This window comes from Sinohyriopsis cumingii, chromosome 1 (assembly GCF_028554795.1).
Source record: "Sinohyriopsis cumingii isolate HCF-2022 chromosome 1, ASM2855479v2, whole genome shotgun sequence".
NCBI classification, from domain to species: domain Eukaryota; kingdom Metazoa; phylum Mollusca; class Bivalvia; order Unionida; family Unionidae; genus Sinohyriopsis; species Sinohyriopsis cumingii.
In genome coordinates, this window is record NC_142961.1 from 121284359 (window position 1) to 121300828 (window position 16470).

General features: G+C 36.4%; 1 protein-coding gene across 1 annotated transcript; it reads right to left on the bottom strand.

Moving 5' to 3' along the window:
• Positions 1 to 4353: 4353 nt before the first annotated feature.
• LOC149807755 (transmembrane protein 14C-like) lies at positions 4354 to 16164 on the bottom strand. The gene is made up of 4 exons (XM_089970130.1): positions 16017 to 16164; positions 13353 to 13454; positions 7338 to 7425; positions 4354 to 4708 (listed from the first exon to the last, which is right to left on the bottom strand). Exons 1-4 carry the CDS (start codon positions 16087 to 16089, stop codon positions 4663 to 4665), a joined length of 309 nt encoding a protein of 102 aa, XP_089826256.1. The 5' UTR covers positions 16090 to 16164; the 3' UTR covers positions 4354 to 4662.
• Positions 16165 to 16470: the final 306 nt, after the last annotated feature.

Here is a 16470-nt window from a genome sequence, read left to right on the forward strand (position 1 = left end):
CTAGTCATGAATTAGGGCAAGTCTATTGGAGAGATACTGGAGAGGATGATGCTAGTTGTTTAAATGACTTGTCCTTTTTATGCAGTGAAGTGATCCTACTATACACATGGTCCTGTAGAGAAAATCAATGACAAACAAAACTATAAGACAAAGCAGCAACAGTGTGCTCATAACTTTTCTTTCCCCTTCTATATTTTCAATACATGTGTGAATTTTCAGTGCCCTTTTCTTATTGTAATATGGATTACCATGAACGTTGGGAAGTATTATGTTCAGTTTAAGATGAACACATTGACAAATTACCGTTTCCAAAATCTGTATTACTGTGTATAATTGCTTATAGGTCAGATCCAGCTAAAAACTGCATAGAATAGTTATATAATGTGCCGGCAGGCCTGCATCTGTGCAATTTGTTAGGTCTAGTCAGCACAACTTGCAACATAGACCCTGATCTGCAAGCACATTTTATGTAATGACAGATCTGGATCTTTGTAATTGGCAGCTGGATCCAATTTATGTGTATATTTACAGTTAATACAGGCCTTTTTTTTTTATAGCTTAATGCAGTGTAGGGCACAATCTCATTAATGTATCTAGTCCCCATGGTGTTTTTTTTATCGCCATGAAACTTGGTAAATATCATAATCATTGCCTAAGTATGCGCAGTATTCAACCTTTAGAAGCAGTTGGACTATTCGGGAACAGTCAGACATTCTGCATCTGGAGTTGAATTCTTGAGTCTATTGCCATAATGCAGTCCATCAGCATTAAGCCACGATAAAAATGCACCCCAAAGAACATCACATTTGAAAGTAAGGTCAAATAATAAGAGGTCCTAGTACATACATAACTTGTGGAGGATTTTGTTAGGCAATCTTCTGTAGGACACAGCCTATGTAAACTATTTACCAACTTTTTTCGGATAGTAATTCTACCAATTTTATTATAGTCTGATAAAATTTCTTTCCAGATCGGCATCCACATGCATACCTTGCTCATAAGTAAACTCATTGGAGATTGTGAAATAAAAAGTGATTTACTGAAACTGGATGAGAAATGTAATGATTAGAAAGATAATGAGCTGATCCAGGCAAAATAACCCCATTAAAGGAAAATCCAGGCAAAATAACCCCATTAAAGGAAAATCCAGGCAAAATAACCCCAATAAAGGAAAATCCAGGCAAAATAACCACATTAAAAGAAAATCCAGGCAAAATAACCCCATTCAAGGAAAAACCAGGCAAAATAACCCCATTAAAAGAAAATCCAGGCAAAATAACCCCATTAAAAGAAAATCCAGGCAAAATAACCCCATTAAAAGCAAACTTGTGACCTCCCGCATCTGAGGTGGACATTCTAATGATTTCGACACTGGAGCGGTAATAATATTTATGTAGCTCATTGATCTAACTAGTCCAAGATCTTAATCACAGCTGGAAAAAGTTTAACTTGCTCCTGGGACATTTGAACTTAATCACAGCTGGACATATTTTAACTTGCCCCTGGGACATTTGAACTTAATCACAGCTGGATATATTTTAACTTGCCCCTGGGACATTTGAACTTTATCACAGCTGGACATATTTTAACTTGCCCCTGGGACATTTGAACTTAAACCAAGATTGACAACATTTATATCACAATAAAAGTTAGAAAATAAGGTAAAATAAAATATAAGATGCATTCTTGTAATAATGTTATACTTATTTTACAAATAATACATTTATTTTAATATATTATTTTTGTCTTGTTCTGCAATTTAAACTTTTGTCATTAATTAATATTACCCCAAAAGATGTACAGTATCTAATAGTACATTTTGATGCATATACAGATGAGAAAAAAGGAAAGTCTTCAATAGAGCTGGCGAATTAAATGCACAGACAGACAAGCAAAGATAGACTGATATGCTAGCAGACTCATCTCTTGAACGTAATCAATTAAAATTAAAGCTTGCTTGGAAACGAGGGAGATTTTTTAATGATTTATTCAGTTACATATCTAAATGATTCTCAACTTTTGTGTTTCATGTACATGTACATGTAATTTACCAAACAGTATGTATGGGTCTCCAGCAATTACCATGTAAACAACAGATAAATACTTATCATGGGCGGTTATGTTTTGGTGCATCAATAGTACTTTAATAGAAGTCCATGCTACTAATCATCGGAGATGAGTCCCTTTTATTTCCAAACACACCTGTGACAGAAATCTCTTAAGTTATTAACTATTATCTAAAGGTCACCTTGAATTTGGTGAAATGCATCAAGTCAATCATTGACTAGCCAACGTTATGAGAGTCAACAAGCCTAATTAGACAAAAATGTTGGCCAGGCATTTTCTTTGCCCAGTGATCAAGGACAAGCCTATCCACCTACTACATGTGGCTGTTGAAGCTTGAAAGTCAGTGAATCCCACATTATTTCTCCTTCATTGTTGTTGTTGTTGTTGCAGGGTTTAACGCCATTTTACAGCACACGATAGGCTATACATGGCGGCCAGTATTAATAGTGGAGGAAGAACCTGGGAAAACTCCGAAAAGAACCACCGACCCACGAGAAGCTACTGGTAAACTTTGTCACATACCCACATTAGCTGAATCTGAGACTAGAACCCACGCAGACAGAGGTGAGATGGCAGTGATCCGTAACAGAGAGCACTTTTGACCACTCGGGGCCCCCTCCTTCATTGTAACAATGAGTTAAAATATAAATATCTGTTGCCTATTTGTCAAAATCAGCTCCCAATAGTATGCACTACTTTCATCATGTCTGTGTGATAATGCACGACTTGTTTTGACAATGACTACAAGATGAAGTGACAGTATCTGACAATGTAAAGATTTGACAGATAAATGAAACTGCTGGTATTCATGTATTAGAATCATGCAGTACATAAATGCTACATAATGGCAGTGATGTTTGAACTGTGGCGAGTACACATAAATGCTACATAATGGCTGTGACATTTGTACTGTGGCAAGTTTACTTAAATGTTACATAATGGTGGTGATATTTGTACTGTAGCAAGTTTACTTAAATGTTACATAATGGTGATGATATTTGTATTGTGGCAAGTTTACTTAAATGTTACATAATGGTGATGATATTTGTATTGTGGCAAGTTTACTTAAATGTTACATAATGGTGATGATATTTGTATTGTGGCAAGTTTACTTAAATGTTACATAATGGTGATGATATTTGTATTGTTGCAAGTTTACTTAAGTGCTACATAATGGTGATGATGTTTGAACTGTGGCGAGTACACATAAATGCTACATAATGGCTGTGACATTTGTACTGTGGCAAGTTTACTTAAATGTTACATAATGGTGATATTTGTATTGTGGCAAGTTTACTTAAATGCTACATAATGGTGATGATATTTGTACTGTAGCAAGTTTACTTAAATGTTACATAATGGTGATGATATTTGTATTGTGGCAAGTTTACTTAAATGCTACATAATGGTGATGATATTTGTACTGTAGCAAGTTTACTTAAATGTTACATAATGGTGATGATATTTGTATTGTTGCAAGTTTACTTAAGTGCTACATAATGGTGGTGAATTTGTACTGTGGTGAGCATACATAAATGCTACATAATGGTGTTGATATTTGTACTGTGGCAAGTAAATGCTACATAATGGTTATATTTGTACTGTGGCAAGTTTACTTAAATGCTACAGAGTGGTGGTGATATTTGTACTGTAACGAGTACACCTAAATGCTACATAATGGTGGTAAATTTGTACTGTGGCGAGTACACATAAATGCTACATAATGGTGGCGAATTTTGTACTGTGGCAAGTAAATGCTACATAATGGTAGTGATATTTGTTGTTGTTGTTGTTGTGGGGTTTAATGCCATTTTTCAGCACGATGGGCTATACATGGCGGCCAGTATTAATGGTGGAGGAAGAACCCGGAAAACCCTGGAAAGAACCACCGACTCACGAGAGGCTACTGACAAGCTTTCTCACATGCCCACATTGGCTGAATCCTAGACTCAAACCGCCGCAGACAGAGGTGAGATGGCAGTGATCCGTAATGAAGAACGCTTTAGACCACTCGGGGCCCCTAGTGATATTTGAACTGTAGCAAGTATACATAAACGTACATAATGGTGGTAATATTTGTACCGTGGTGAGCATGTATTAATCTATGCCAATAATGGGACTGGTATGAAAATGACTGGTCCACTTCAAAGATCCAGTCCCATCAAGTTTATATAGATCCAGTTACTATAGCATCATGTAAAAGTAACAACTGGATAAACAGAGGTCTGATAAACAAAATTTGTACAAAAGACAGTCGGTGGGGGTGACAAGAAAACAAAACACATCTTGGATGTAAAATTTTATTACTAAATAGAAAAAAATTGTAAAGTCTCAAATGGTTAAATGTATTTTTTCAATAAAATTTCATTACTAAATGCCTGACTATCATAAATAACAGAATTCTCCCAAGACAAGCGCTGGGCTTATCATTAGAAGTTTTCTTAATTGAATTTTTCCAAAAGTTTGTACAACAAGAGAGCCAGGCTTATCATTATAATATAATCATAGGAGAATTATGGTACATGTATATTCTTTTTATGGTACATGTTGTATATGCTTGAGTCCTAATGTGATCTTCCAACATAATATGGCTGTTTATTGCTGATACCACTTGTATGCACTCCTTAATAGCATCAACAAACTGAAAATGAGAATTTAAAAAACTGTACAGTAAAACATATTGTGTATAATTAATAGACTAAAAATCTCATTCTCAAATTCATATTTTTTAATATATCAAGTACTTAGCTGGTACCAATGATTTTTCAACAAGCATCAGTGTTATGATATCTATTTTTTATTTTTAACAGAATCGTGCCTAACCTCTTAGGAAATCTGAGTATTTTTTCAACTTTTTTTTAACAATTAAAATTACCTCCAGGAATTAGATTTTGAAACTAAAAGTGAATTTGTATCCTTTCCACTACATCTGCCTGTGACAAAATATTGGTACTGTCTTAAGCATCATAAGTAAGATATCAAGATATGTAAAATCTCAGTTTGAGAAGAAATTTGTAGAATTTGAGTGAAACTAGGAACAGATCATTGCTAGGATATCCCTGTTATAACTTTAAAGTACTTTGAAATTCCATAAATGGGACCCTATAAACCATGATTAAGTGTATCAAACTTTAATCAACCATTTTTGTTTTACAAACTACCTTCTTTATTACTGGTTCTACGAAGGGAAAAAATCCTGTATAGTGTCATGTAGATATCTTTATTACTGGTTCTAATGCATGGCCAGAACAACTATACAAGGAACAAAATCCTGTATATTTTCATGTACACATCTTTATTACTGGTTCTATGGCATGGCCAGGACAACTATACACAAGGAAAAATCCTGTATATTTTGATGTACACATCTTTATTACTGGTTCTATGGCATGGCCAGGACAACTATACAAGGAAAAAAAGTCCTGTATATTGTCATGTACATATCTTTATTACTGGTTCAACAGCATGGCCAGGACAACTATACAAGGACAAAAATCCTGTATATTGTCATGTACACATCTTTATTACTGGTTCTATGGCATGGCCAGGACAACTATACAAGCAAAAAAATCCTGTATACTGTCATGTACATATCTTTATTACTGGTTCTATGACATGGCCAGGACAACTATACAAGGAACAAAATCATGTATATTGTCATGTACACTACTATCTAATATACTGATACTTTTGTTTCAGTAAAGATTTACTTTACTCTTCAAAACTGCAATCAAAAAAATAGAATTTACCTCCTATCGGAACATAGGTATTTACATATAAAAGTGTAAACAAATGGGATTTATGTGAATTACAACTCTTACTGAAAACTGCCAAGTTCCTACAGAAACACAATTTGACAACAACAAAAAACTTAACTTGCAAATTGTAGTTTGCATTGTCAAATGTTCTTAAAATTATGAAACAGCTGTTTTGAAGGTTCCCTGCCACCCTGAGTCGAAATTCCTAGCAAAGTAGCATTATTTGTAAAAAAACATTTACAGGTCTTCAAAACCAGGATGCTATCAAATTTGGCAAATGTCAAAAGGTTTGTAAGAAGACATTTACACATATTTTGATGCTTTCAGAAACAGCATCCACACTGGACATCAGATCTTCACCATTTTGTTAAAAATTTTAAAATCTAGATACAATGAGATGCTTCTGTAAAATTATCAAATCCTGTCAAGTTCTTGGGGAGGATTGGTCTAAAAGTTGTTTCTATTTTTAGCAATGGTGGCCATATTGAATCAAGGATTGGCATCACTTGTGCAATCTTTGAAAGCCTTTATGCCAGGATGTTTTCTGTCTAATTTTAGTCAAATTTTGTTGACTAGTTTTGGGTCCTTTTAAGTAATTTCTATTTTAAGTAGCTTTGTTCAAATTTGATACTGGTTCAGCACTGCTGTAAACACTTGAAAGGTCTTCAATGACAGGATGCTTTCTGTCAATTCTGCCAAATTCTATTCAGTGGTTTTGGTAAAGTCAGTTTTCTATTTTTAGTAATGGTGGCCATATTTAATATCAAATTTGAATCACTTTTATAAACTTGAATGGAATTATCTAACAAAGCTGTCAAATTTGATCAATTTTTTTACCAGTTTTCTGAGAATTGATTTTAACCTTTTTTGTTTTTAGTAATGGAGACCATATCTGAATGCAGGCTGGACTCATTTATACACATTTTAAAGGCCTTAAACCTAAATGATTCCAGTCGACTTTTGAAAATTCTGTTGAACACTTTTAGATGAAATGTTTTTTCTGTTTCAGTAATGACTGCCATGTTTGATATCAGATTGGCATCATTTACACAAACTTTATGCCAGAATGCTTTCTGTCAAATTTGGTCCAATACTTTGGAGTGGTTCTTGAGAATAAATTGACAAAAGGTTTTTCCACATTTAGTGACAATAACCATATATTTGACAATGAACAGGCATTATGATCCTTGCCATATCTTAAACTGATCCAGTACTTTAAAAAAAGGATTATAATTTATAAAATAGCAAATGTTGACAGATGGAAACATATGATGGGTGCAGGACCATGACATAAGACCAGTTGTCTTAACAGCCAGATGAGTTCAAATGTATTGGAATGCATAACAATACCTAAGGCCTGCAACAGCCAGATGAGTTCAAATGTATTGGAATGCATAACAATACCTAAGGCCTGCAACAGCCAGATGAGTTCAAATGTATTGGAATGGATAACAATACCTAAGGCCTGCAACAGCCAGATGAGTTCAAATGTATTGGAATGGATAACAATACCTAAGACTTGCAACTAGTCCTGCTGGCATGAACTTCCCAGAGTTGAAAAACCTGTATCCCATCAGACCCGACAGGACAACACTGGTGGCTGCAAGAAAATAATTAAATTTCAAATAAGTGTTTTGTGATATGAAACATTAAATGGTATTATAATGAGACAGCTTTCTGCTTCCACAGAAAATCCCAGCTCTCCAGGTACCAGCATAATGCATACAGCAGTATATTACACTTAAAAATTATTGGTAGATTTTTCAGCAAATTTTTTCGGAAATTAGTTTAATTCCCACAATTATGCTTCCCAGAAAACAAACAAACACACACACACAGACACACACACACAACTACAGATCATACAGCAAAGATTTATTTCACCAGCTGCACTGGATTCGAAGATATCATAGTTGTTAGAGAGTGACTGAACTTTTAACTTGTGCCTATGGGTCCCTTTATCAATGGCAAATACTCATGAAAAAGCTCCTTTTGTTTAGTAAATTATCTTTCTCCATTGCATGGGACATGGCCTAATCCTCTGTTCATATGTAAATTCATCCCCATGTACACAAAGTCTTGAGATAGTCAGCTCCAATTTTTCTAGGTTTGGTAAAAGACCCAGCCTTGTCACTATGGCCCAACAAATAAGACAGATCTAGTCTAAGTGACTATTGTGGCAACTGCAGATTAACCAATTGTCAAAATGTTTTAAGTCAAAAACCAGAGGTACCACCTGTGATGAGGAAAGATAGGGATGTGAACATACACATCCTACTAATCGATCATTATAGAGGTCTTATGGCATTCCTGACTGAGGTTGTGGCCTCAATGTTTGAAAGGTTTTCTCCTACAGAAACTTGTTTAAGTTGAAAGGTCGATAAAGTTTAGTCAAAATTTTCCCCCTTTTATTGGTATGAGGAAAATCCAGGAGAGAAGACCAGAGACTGGGCACTGAACACCATCTCTACTGCATAGAAAGTTCCAAGTGTGCTCCAGTAGAACATTGGATGTGTCTAGGGCAAAATCCCGGTGGAGTTGGAGAACCTCCAATGATAAAGCCATGGACTTGGATGACACATGCCTAGATGTTTTGATCACTGCTTCTAAACAATGCTAAAGGCAGCTGGTGACAAAGATTCCTCTTTCAGCAGGCTGATAAAGAATGCAGAGAAAGATTGGCATGCAAGGCTATGGTAACTAGAGACATAGCCATTATTTCAAAGGCCTCCAGTGTTTTAAACTGAAGGTTTGCCCAGAGTCCCATGGAAATATCCATTTGTGCTGCCCCAGTGTTCCAAGAGGGAAGTTAGGGGCTAGGAAGGAGTGTGAACCCTTTAACTAGCTGCACAGACCTGTGGACTCAACTCAACGTGACAGACCAATCCTTATGCTGTCAAACTTTTGGGAAAGCTCCTTAACAATAACAGAGTGAAGTTCCAACAAGAGATCTAGGTGTTAAGTTGCCCAAGACAGTCTCTCCAAACTGGAGAGAATTGTAGTGTCCTCTAAGCCTGAAGGAATGGGACATATGTCCCTGGGTAAAAGACAATAAACCTTGTTAACCACCCTGTCAAAGGACCAGATCTCTCCTTGACAACTGGGAGGAGATACTACCGGGGACAGTTCTAGGTCAAACTAGTGGAGATTTAAGAGGACCCACAGGATATTTTTGTCCTACTCTTACTCCTGGGAGGCAGGACTTTGTTACCTAATGTCTCTTTGTTGTGGGGAAAATTGAGGGCAAGAGGGACCTCAATCATAACTAATCTGGAGCTAAAAGACTGTCTCTAGTGGCAGACAAGGCAGGTGGATGTGATTCTGAACCTTCCTGCAGTGTTTGGAAGAAAATGCTATGCCCCCCCCCCCCTTTCTAACCACACTTCATAAGATAGTAATTTCAACCCAAGGCCAAACTCTCTATCATGGGGCCAAGGCCCTGAAGTTCATGGCTGCAATCAGGTGAAGAATCACTTCCCTGCATTGGAAGGTCCCACATCCCATAAGGATTTAACAAGATTATAAGAAAAGAAGGATGCCAAACAATCCCTTTCCCTAATCTGGCATCATCACACAACAAGGGATTCAATGGTAGCCAGTGGGGTCCTGACCTGACCCCTATTCCCATTACAAGGGGATGCCAATTATCAGTGACCAGTACCAAGAGACTGGTGACTAGTCAATGACCGGTCAGGCAACTCTGATCTTTAGGAAGACCATTTCGTCAGATCTTATAGACTATCAGTATCAAAGTTCTCACTTTTCTGTGTGGCTAAATACTGTTACCAACTATAGGATTTGGCGACTGCAAGGGTACTGCTCCTCCCTCATGGGAAAGAGGTACAACTCACTTTCAGCCAGCACAAAGCTACAGGCAAGTTGAGGATGCTGCACCTCTCTAACTGGGGGGTGAGTGGGGGTACTCACTTTCTGCCATGCAGGACTGAAGAGGGTGCTGTTACTCCCTCACAGAATAGTGTGACTAGTGCCTAGCTCTCTACCCACTCAACTCTTAGCCACCAGGATGGACAAATTGCTGTTACTACCTCATGGGAAGGCAAAACTCACTCTCTTCCCCCCTTATATGCTTGCTAGGAGTGACCCTCTGAACCTTATATGTCTACAAAGTGACTTTTCCAATCCGACATGGAAATCCATGGTACTCCACAATGAAAAAAACAGAACAGTTTGAGGAAGATGAGAAAGGAACTTTCTTACTCCCTTTGTTATGCTCATTTATTTTCAGCCAGTCTACAAATATAGCAATCTGTCCAGTGAGGTTTCATAGAGGTAAACTAAAACATCACTGCAAAAGATCAAATGAATAAATGAAAATCACTTGCAATATCTGCAATCCCTCTGTTTACTGCAATGAATTTTTCCACCAACAGACATTTAGAAAATCCTCCCAAATGAAAGGTGGGGTCTCCTCTCCTCAAATGTAATTCTATAGAAGGTCCTGTAACTGCTGATGCTTCCACCACTTTATAATATTCACAAGTGAGACAATAAATTCCACATTCCTACCTAGATATACTGTAATTTCATTAATTTTCAAGAGAACCAAATTTCGTGCTTTTGAGAAATATTATATTGTATTTTTTGTAGTACTTAAATTCATGGTCTGTGATCCTATCACTTTCATAAAGCGGTAAATGTTGATTTGGAATTTAAATTTGCAGCTTGTACCAAAAATATAATCCATGAAAACTGGTATCCCATGAAAAATAGTATACTGACAGTGTCTATCATTTAATGACAGTATTATTCATCTAGTGACAGTGTTCATATGCCTTGCTGTCATAAAAATCATTTCCCTTACTGCACTGTCTGGCCATCTTCAACCTTCTGTCAAGGGTTCTGGTCTGGATTTCACAAACAGAACTCAACCCTTGACTTTAAGCCTAAGTCAAGAATCTAGCAATCTGACTGGTTAAAATTGAACTTAAAAGTGACCATTTACTATGAATACATTTACGTCTAGACTTATATTTTAAGACAAGATGGTAAAATTTTAACTGAGCTGCTGCATGGGCAAGTAAATGACCTTATCCTGCAGCCTTACCCAAACTGTAAAAGATAAAAATCTGTGCTAAAGTTTCCACATGACAGCCATAATTGTCAGTTTGGTGATTTCTAAGAGGATGTTTCTGCTGTTAAAGACAAAGAAATTATGTCCTTGTACTAATCAGCATCCTAATTGCACTGGTCCCTTACTACAAACTACATTTGGTATTTGTGGGCTTAATGCCATTTTTCTGCACACGATACATGTCGGCCAGAATGTATTGCTGGAGGAAATACCCAGGAAGAAAATTCGACCTAAGGGAAGCTACTGGCGAATTTTTTCTCACATACCCATATTAGCCAAATTGAGACTTAAACCCATGCAGACAGAGTTGCCACACAGGGCCCCATTACAATGAGCTTCCATATAGCATTGTCTTTCATGCTATACAATATAGGATCATGTATCGTACTTTGTAAACGTAGTTTTGATTCTGTATCTACTACATAATACAATGACTTCACCAATAACATGGTGAACTTTATAGTTCATATAGACTCAGACTGAATAATGCAGGAAACACTTCTCAACTGTTTAGTCATCATCCTAATTATCATCAAAATAATATCAAATCAGCTGCAAAAGACTGTCCACCAAATATGTAGGCAGAACTTTCTCCCCCTTTGGGTTCAAGTCCATAGAACAGGCCTAACAGATGCAAGAGATGAATAATGGAGGCAACCCTTTTGCCCTACGATAAGTCCCATTATGATCAGGGTTCAAGCTTGACTTGAATTTTAGAGAGAAGTGACTTCTCCTTTTGGACACAACAGGGAGAAGTGAGAACTGAACTGGAAGAAGTGGAAACAAAGCAAGATATACAATTTTCTGAGCATTATGTATAATATAAACACATTTTGTACATGCACAAAAATTATCATATTCATATGCAGTGCATAATGGCTAAATGACTTTAAAAGAGCACTGCAGAAACTATACATTGTAATTAATTTTGACTGATAGGAGTAACTAGATTACAGTACTGTAACTGCAAGTTAGTAAAAATGTTTAATCAACAACCCTTAAAGAAGGATGGTTTTTTTTACTTCATGAAAGTTCACTATAAAATTGCAGTTGAACAAGTTTTTTAGAAACTTGTTGGAAACAACCCCTGTAACATGTACATGAGAGCAAATGCACACATCATCATGACATATTGTTTGTCCTTATTTCTTGGTTGCCAATAAATCATTACCTCAACTATTCATATATAACAAACTGAAGCATTACAGTTGGTATAAGAATGAACTAAAAGGTTTTTTTTAAAGTAATTCATGCATCATAACATCAGTCCACTGATAGGGTTGCGAATTTATGGATTTATTTTTTGTCCACGTATGTGTAGTAATGCCAGAAACTGATTATAAAACAGTATTTGCTTCACTGCTTTTTTCCTGCATTTTCACAAAAATGAGAGAATACAACTCTGACCTTACAGTGCTTCTCAAATTCCACAACACAGCATTGTCCCATATGTTTGGGATGATCATAATTGCATTTTTATGCTAAATCAATGCTAAAATAATATTTAGACTTTGCTTTCTATGAATTGAATATTTTCTTTAATATATTTGCCCAAATGTTTACAAAAACAGACAATCTAATAGAGTTGTACTTCCCAGACTCTGCAATGTCCACCATTATTTCTCCCTGACAGGTTCAATTAGGGTTTCAAACTGATTTTATACAGAAAATAATGCAGTTAAAATCTTCATATCACCAATTCTATTCTTATTACGCAAAGTGCTAATTACATACTATTGTTTAAGTTTCAAAACAAATTTTAATCTTTTTTTGTCATCGAATGATGACTTGTAGAAATCAGCCAGTGGCAGGTGCTATAAACAGAGACATATATAACACATCTCTGCTATAACTTACGTGGGGAAAGGGTTAATGGTCAATCAGCTATCAAAACACATGCCTGTGAAAGTGAAAGAGTTTATTTGTCTGAGCAATTGAAATCAACACCAGCTATTTGATGGCTTGATGACCACATTTCGCCTTCAGCTAAAACACAACACCGGAAATAATCTGTTAAAGTGAAGGAACATTTCTAACGTTAGTCACTCAAACTGTACATCTAAAAATTCACAGGGCAAAGTTGTTTTCGCATTCCTAACAGAAAAAGGCAAAGTTTTCATTTTTTAGGTGACTTAGTTGCCCACTTCGCCTGATAGCATGACTCCTGATGATGTTCCAGTCAAAGTCTTGGACTTTTCTTTATATCTGAAATCTAACAGGATTTTAAGAATTTAACCCTTATTAGCCTTTATCTTTGTTTTGTATGCCTTTTTGGGGGATACCTGAACTTGCTAGGCATAATATAGCAGGGACTGTGTTGATGTCCCATTACACCCTACAAATACGTAAAAAAAGAGTTTTCCAAATAAAATTTATCCAGTGATCATAGGTTAACTCTGAAATCCTAGAAAAGGTCTATGGGCTCATATACATGCCTAGAGTTACTGAGACATTGTGAGGGTCATTCGTTGTCTGGTAAGCTCCAAACCCTGCCAGTCCTCCAAACAGAACACCTGCTGCAAGGGATGGGATGCTGCCTGAAAAACACAGGGAATTCAATTTTTAAAATACTCATTTTTTTCATGTAGAAAGGGGCAGGGGGATTATGCATATTTTAAAGTACATGTATTTACTTTTCAAAATTCAGCTTGATATTCAAACAAATTTCCATTCTGGCCAAACATCGATAATTTTGTATAATAACACAAGGTGAAAGACTGATACAAAAAAATTTAAGCCAGACATTACACACAATATTTTATGAACAACAGAACACCTTCATGGAAATTATTAAAATACAATAAAAAATTTCAAAGATATGATAATCAGTATGAATGTGAAATCAAACTATTCCTTCCAACTATTTCTATAAAATTAACATCTGTTTTAAGATGTGAAATAAAGTAGATTTTAATCATCCAGACTGTAATTGTTGTGCCAAAATTTTTCTCAGTTAAAAAGCAAGTTGGATAAATGACAACTTATTTTATAAAATGTAAAGAGTTTCCTGACAAAATTCTAAGTTTTCAGACATCCAGTATACTTCTGTTGCAACAGATTCACTGAATTCCATCTGCAATTTCCATGAATTCTTTTTCCAAGTGAAGATCTATGTAAATGATGGCTGCATGCAACATTTCAGTACAAAATTCCAATTACTTATGTAGCCAAATGGAGTGGGGAAGGGTAGCATAGTTTTTTCACTCATAAATTCATCGGTTTACAACTGAGGGTTTTCAAATGCTATTAACATTTTTTATTATACAGACATCAGGATACATTTTACCATACTGCATATCTGTAACCTGGGAAACCTGAATCTAAGATTTTCAATATCTCAAGATATTTGCAGAGATATGCACCCTTACAGTTGGCCTTTTGTACCTTACAGATTATTTTCCATATTTTTTAAAGTAGCACAACTACCTGGCCATCCATCACAAACACCACATACAATTCGAAAACTACACTGTATACCTACAGGGAATTGTACCAATTGCTGGCCGATTTGAACCATGGCTGATTTGGCATGAAATTTTGCAGTTAGTAATTTACATGAAATCAAATGATTCATTAAGAATTCTGAAAAAGAACACAATGTACTTAAATCAAAGATTTGTCAAATATAATCTTTTAACAGTAACAACACCGCCAATATTATTATTTTCTTTATTTTAATTATTACCAGTTCCACATGATTAGCAAAATACAGATGTACACTATTGACATGTGATATTGTACTGAATTAGTCCAACACAAATCTGACAGGACCCCAGTTTAATTAATTTAGTATGCGTGGGGGATTTAGCATTAATAGTAAGTACCGGTAGTACAGGCAATGGATTCTGACCCTACACCCCAAATAAATGTCCAAATATCAAAAATGGGGTGGCAAGGGTCAGAGGTAGTCCTACAATGTAAGGCATAGCACATGTTATTTTTGTTTTAGTGCTATGACAACAACAGCAGAAATATAAGCGCCGAGGTCTTACATGTAGGACTAGGGTCAGAGGTAGTCCTACAATGTAAGACATAGCACATGTTGGTTTAGTTTTAGTGCTATGTCTTACTATCCGAATAACGGCCTTGTATAGCGTGTTCCGATGTCGTTGACATCAGAATGAGTAATTAAAGTTTCAGGAACAGTGCACACACTTGGCAGCCTATATTGACACTCTTCCACTAATTTATGTGTAATTAATATACTTACTGTGCTGTCTTTATCCTGGTGGCATGAAAATATTATACTAGCAAATGGATGCATTTTCACGTTCCAGTGACATACATTTAAGGCCCCATGTGGCAGAGTGGTCTAAAGCGCTCTCGATTACGGATCACTGCCATCCCACCTCTGTCTGTGTGGGTTCGAGTCTCGGATTCGGCCAATGTGGGTGTGTGAGAAAGCTTGCCAGTAGCTTCTGGGGTTTTACCGGGTTCTTCCTCCACCTTTAATACTGGCCTATTGTGTGCTAAAAAATGGCGTTAGTATTAATGGTGGAGGAACAACCAGGGAAAATCCTGGAAAGAACAATCGACCCACGAAAAACTGCTGGCAAGCTTTCTCACATATCCGCATAGGTCGAACCCGAGACTCGAACCCACGCAGACAGAGGTGAGATGGCAGTGATCCGTAACGGTGAACGCTTTTGACCATTCGGCCACTCGGGGACACTTCGTTATTTTAGTTGTCAGTTGTGTGAAATATTCCTGACAATTTGACTTTCATAACGATGTTAGTCGACATAAAAACACACTACACAGCGCCGTATTAGGTTGTAAGACCTTAACGCCCACAACTATCAGCGTCAGGTCATACACGTAGGACTAGGTAAACTCGGACTAAAAAGGTAACCACACGAGATGGGTGGAAACGTAAGAAATGTATAACACAGTGCAGGATGGATTGTTCCCTTATTTAAGGTGACTTCACTCAAGAGAGGACACTATTTAGTATTAATAAGGAAAAATGGATCGTGAGTATGTGACTATTGGGCATATCATCTCTTCAAAGTGTTCAATCGTTTTTTGTCATTCATAATCTACAATACGAGAGTAACAACAACAATTTGTGCCATCTTTCTGCACATCTGAAAATGTACCGGCTTTAAAATAGCCAATAATTCCCCCTGCAGCAACTGTAGCAGCATATGCAAACCCTACGATATCTGCCATGTTCCGGATTGTATTAATCGGCAGTTCATCACGCAAACGCTTTGAACACTAGTAGCGGATATCACGTGGTTACCAGTGGACTTCATGGAAAGAAGCGAAAATAAAGGACCCAAAAAATAATTTTAAAAAAATGAGAACGTGCCGCCAACTCGTGTGCACCTATTTCTTCAAAAACCTGTTTTTCGTTTTGTATACACTTCAGAGAGGTTGAAATATCACTCACTAGAATATTTGACAATTTTATGAAAAGAGACTTTTTTTTTAAATAAAAGAACTCAAAACAGTTTATTATTCAGAACATGTTTCACAAGGCGGTCTGTAGGAATATTATAAAACAAAGTATGCGTTAAGAAGTTAGCATTTATTGTCTGATAGCATTCA

Coding starts and splice junctions, on each gene's coding strand:
- LOC149807755 (XM_089970130.1), bottom strand. CDS start 16,089: ATGGCAGATATCGTAGGGTTTGCATATGCTGCTACAGTTGCTGCAGGG. Junction 13,455..16,016: donor TATTGGCTATTTTAAAGCCG/GTACATTTTCAG, acceptor TGTGTTTTTCAG/GCAGCATCCCATCCCTTGCA. Junction 7,426..13,352: donor CAATGTCTCAGTAACTCTAG/GCATGTATATGA, acceptor ATTTTCTTGCAG/CCACCAGTGTTGTCCTGTCG.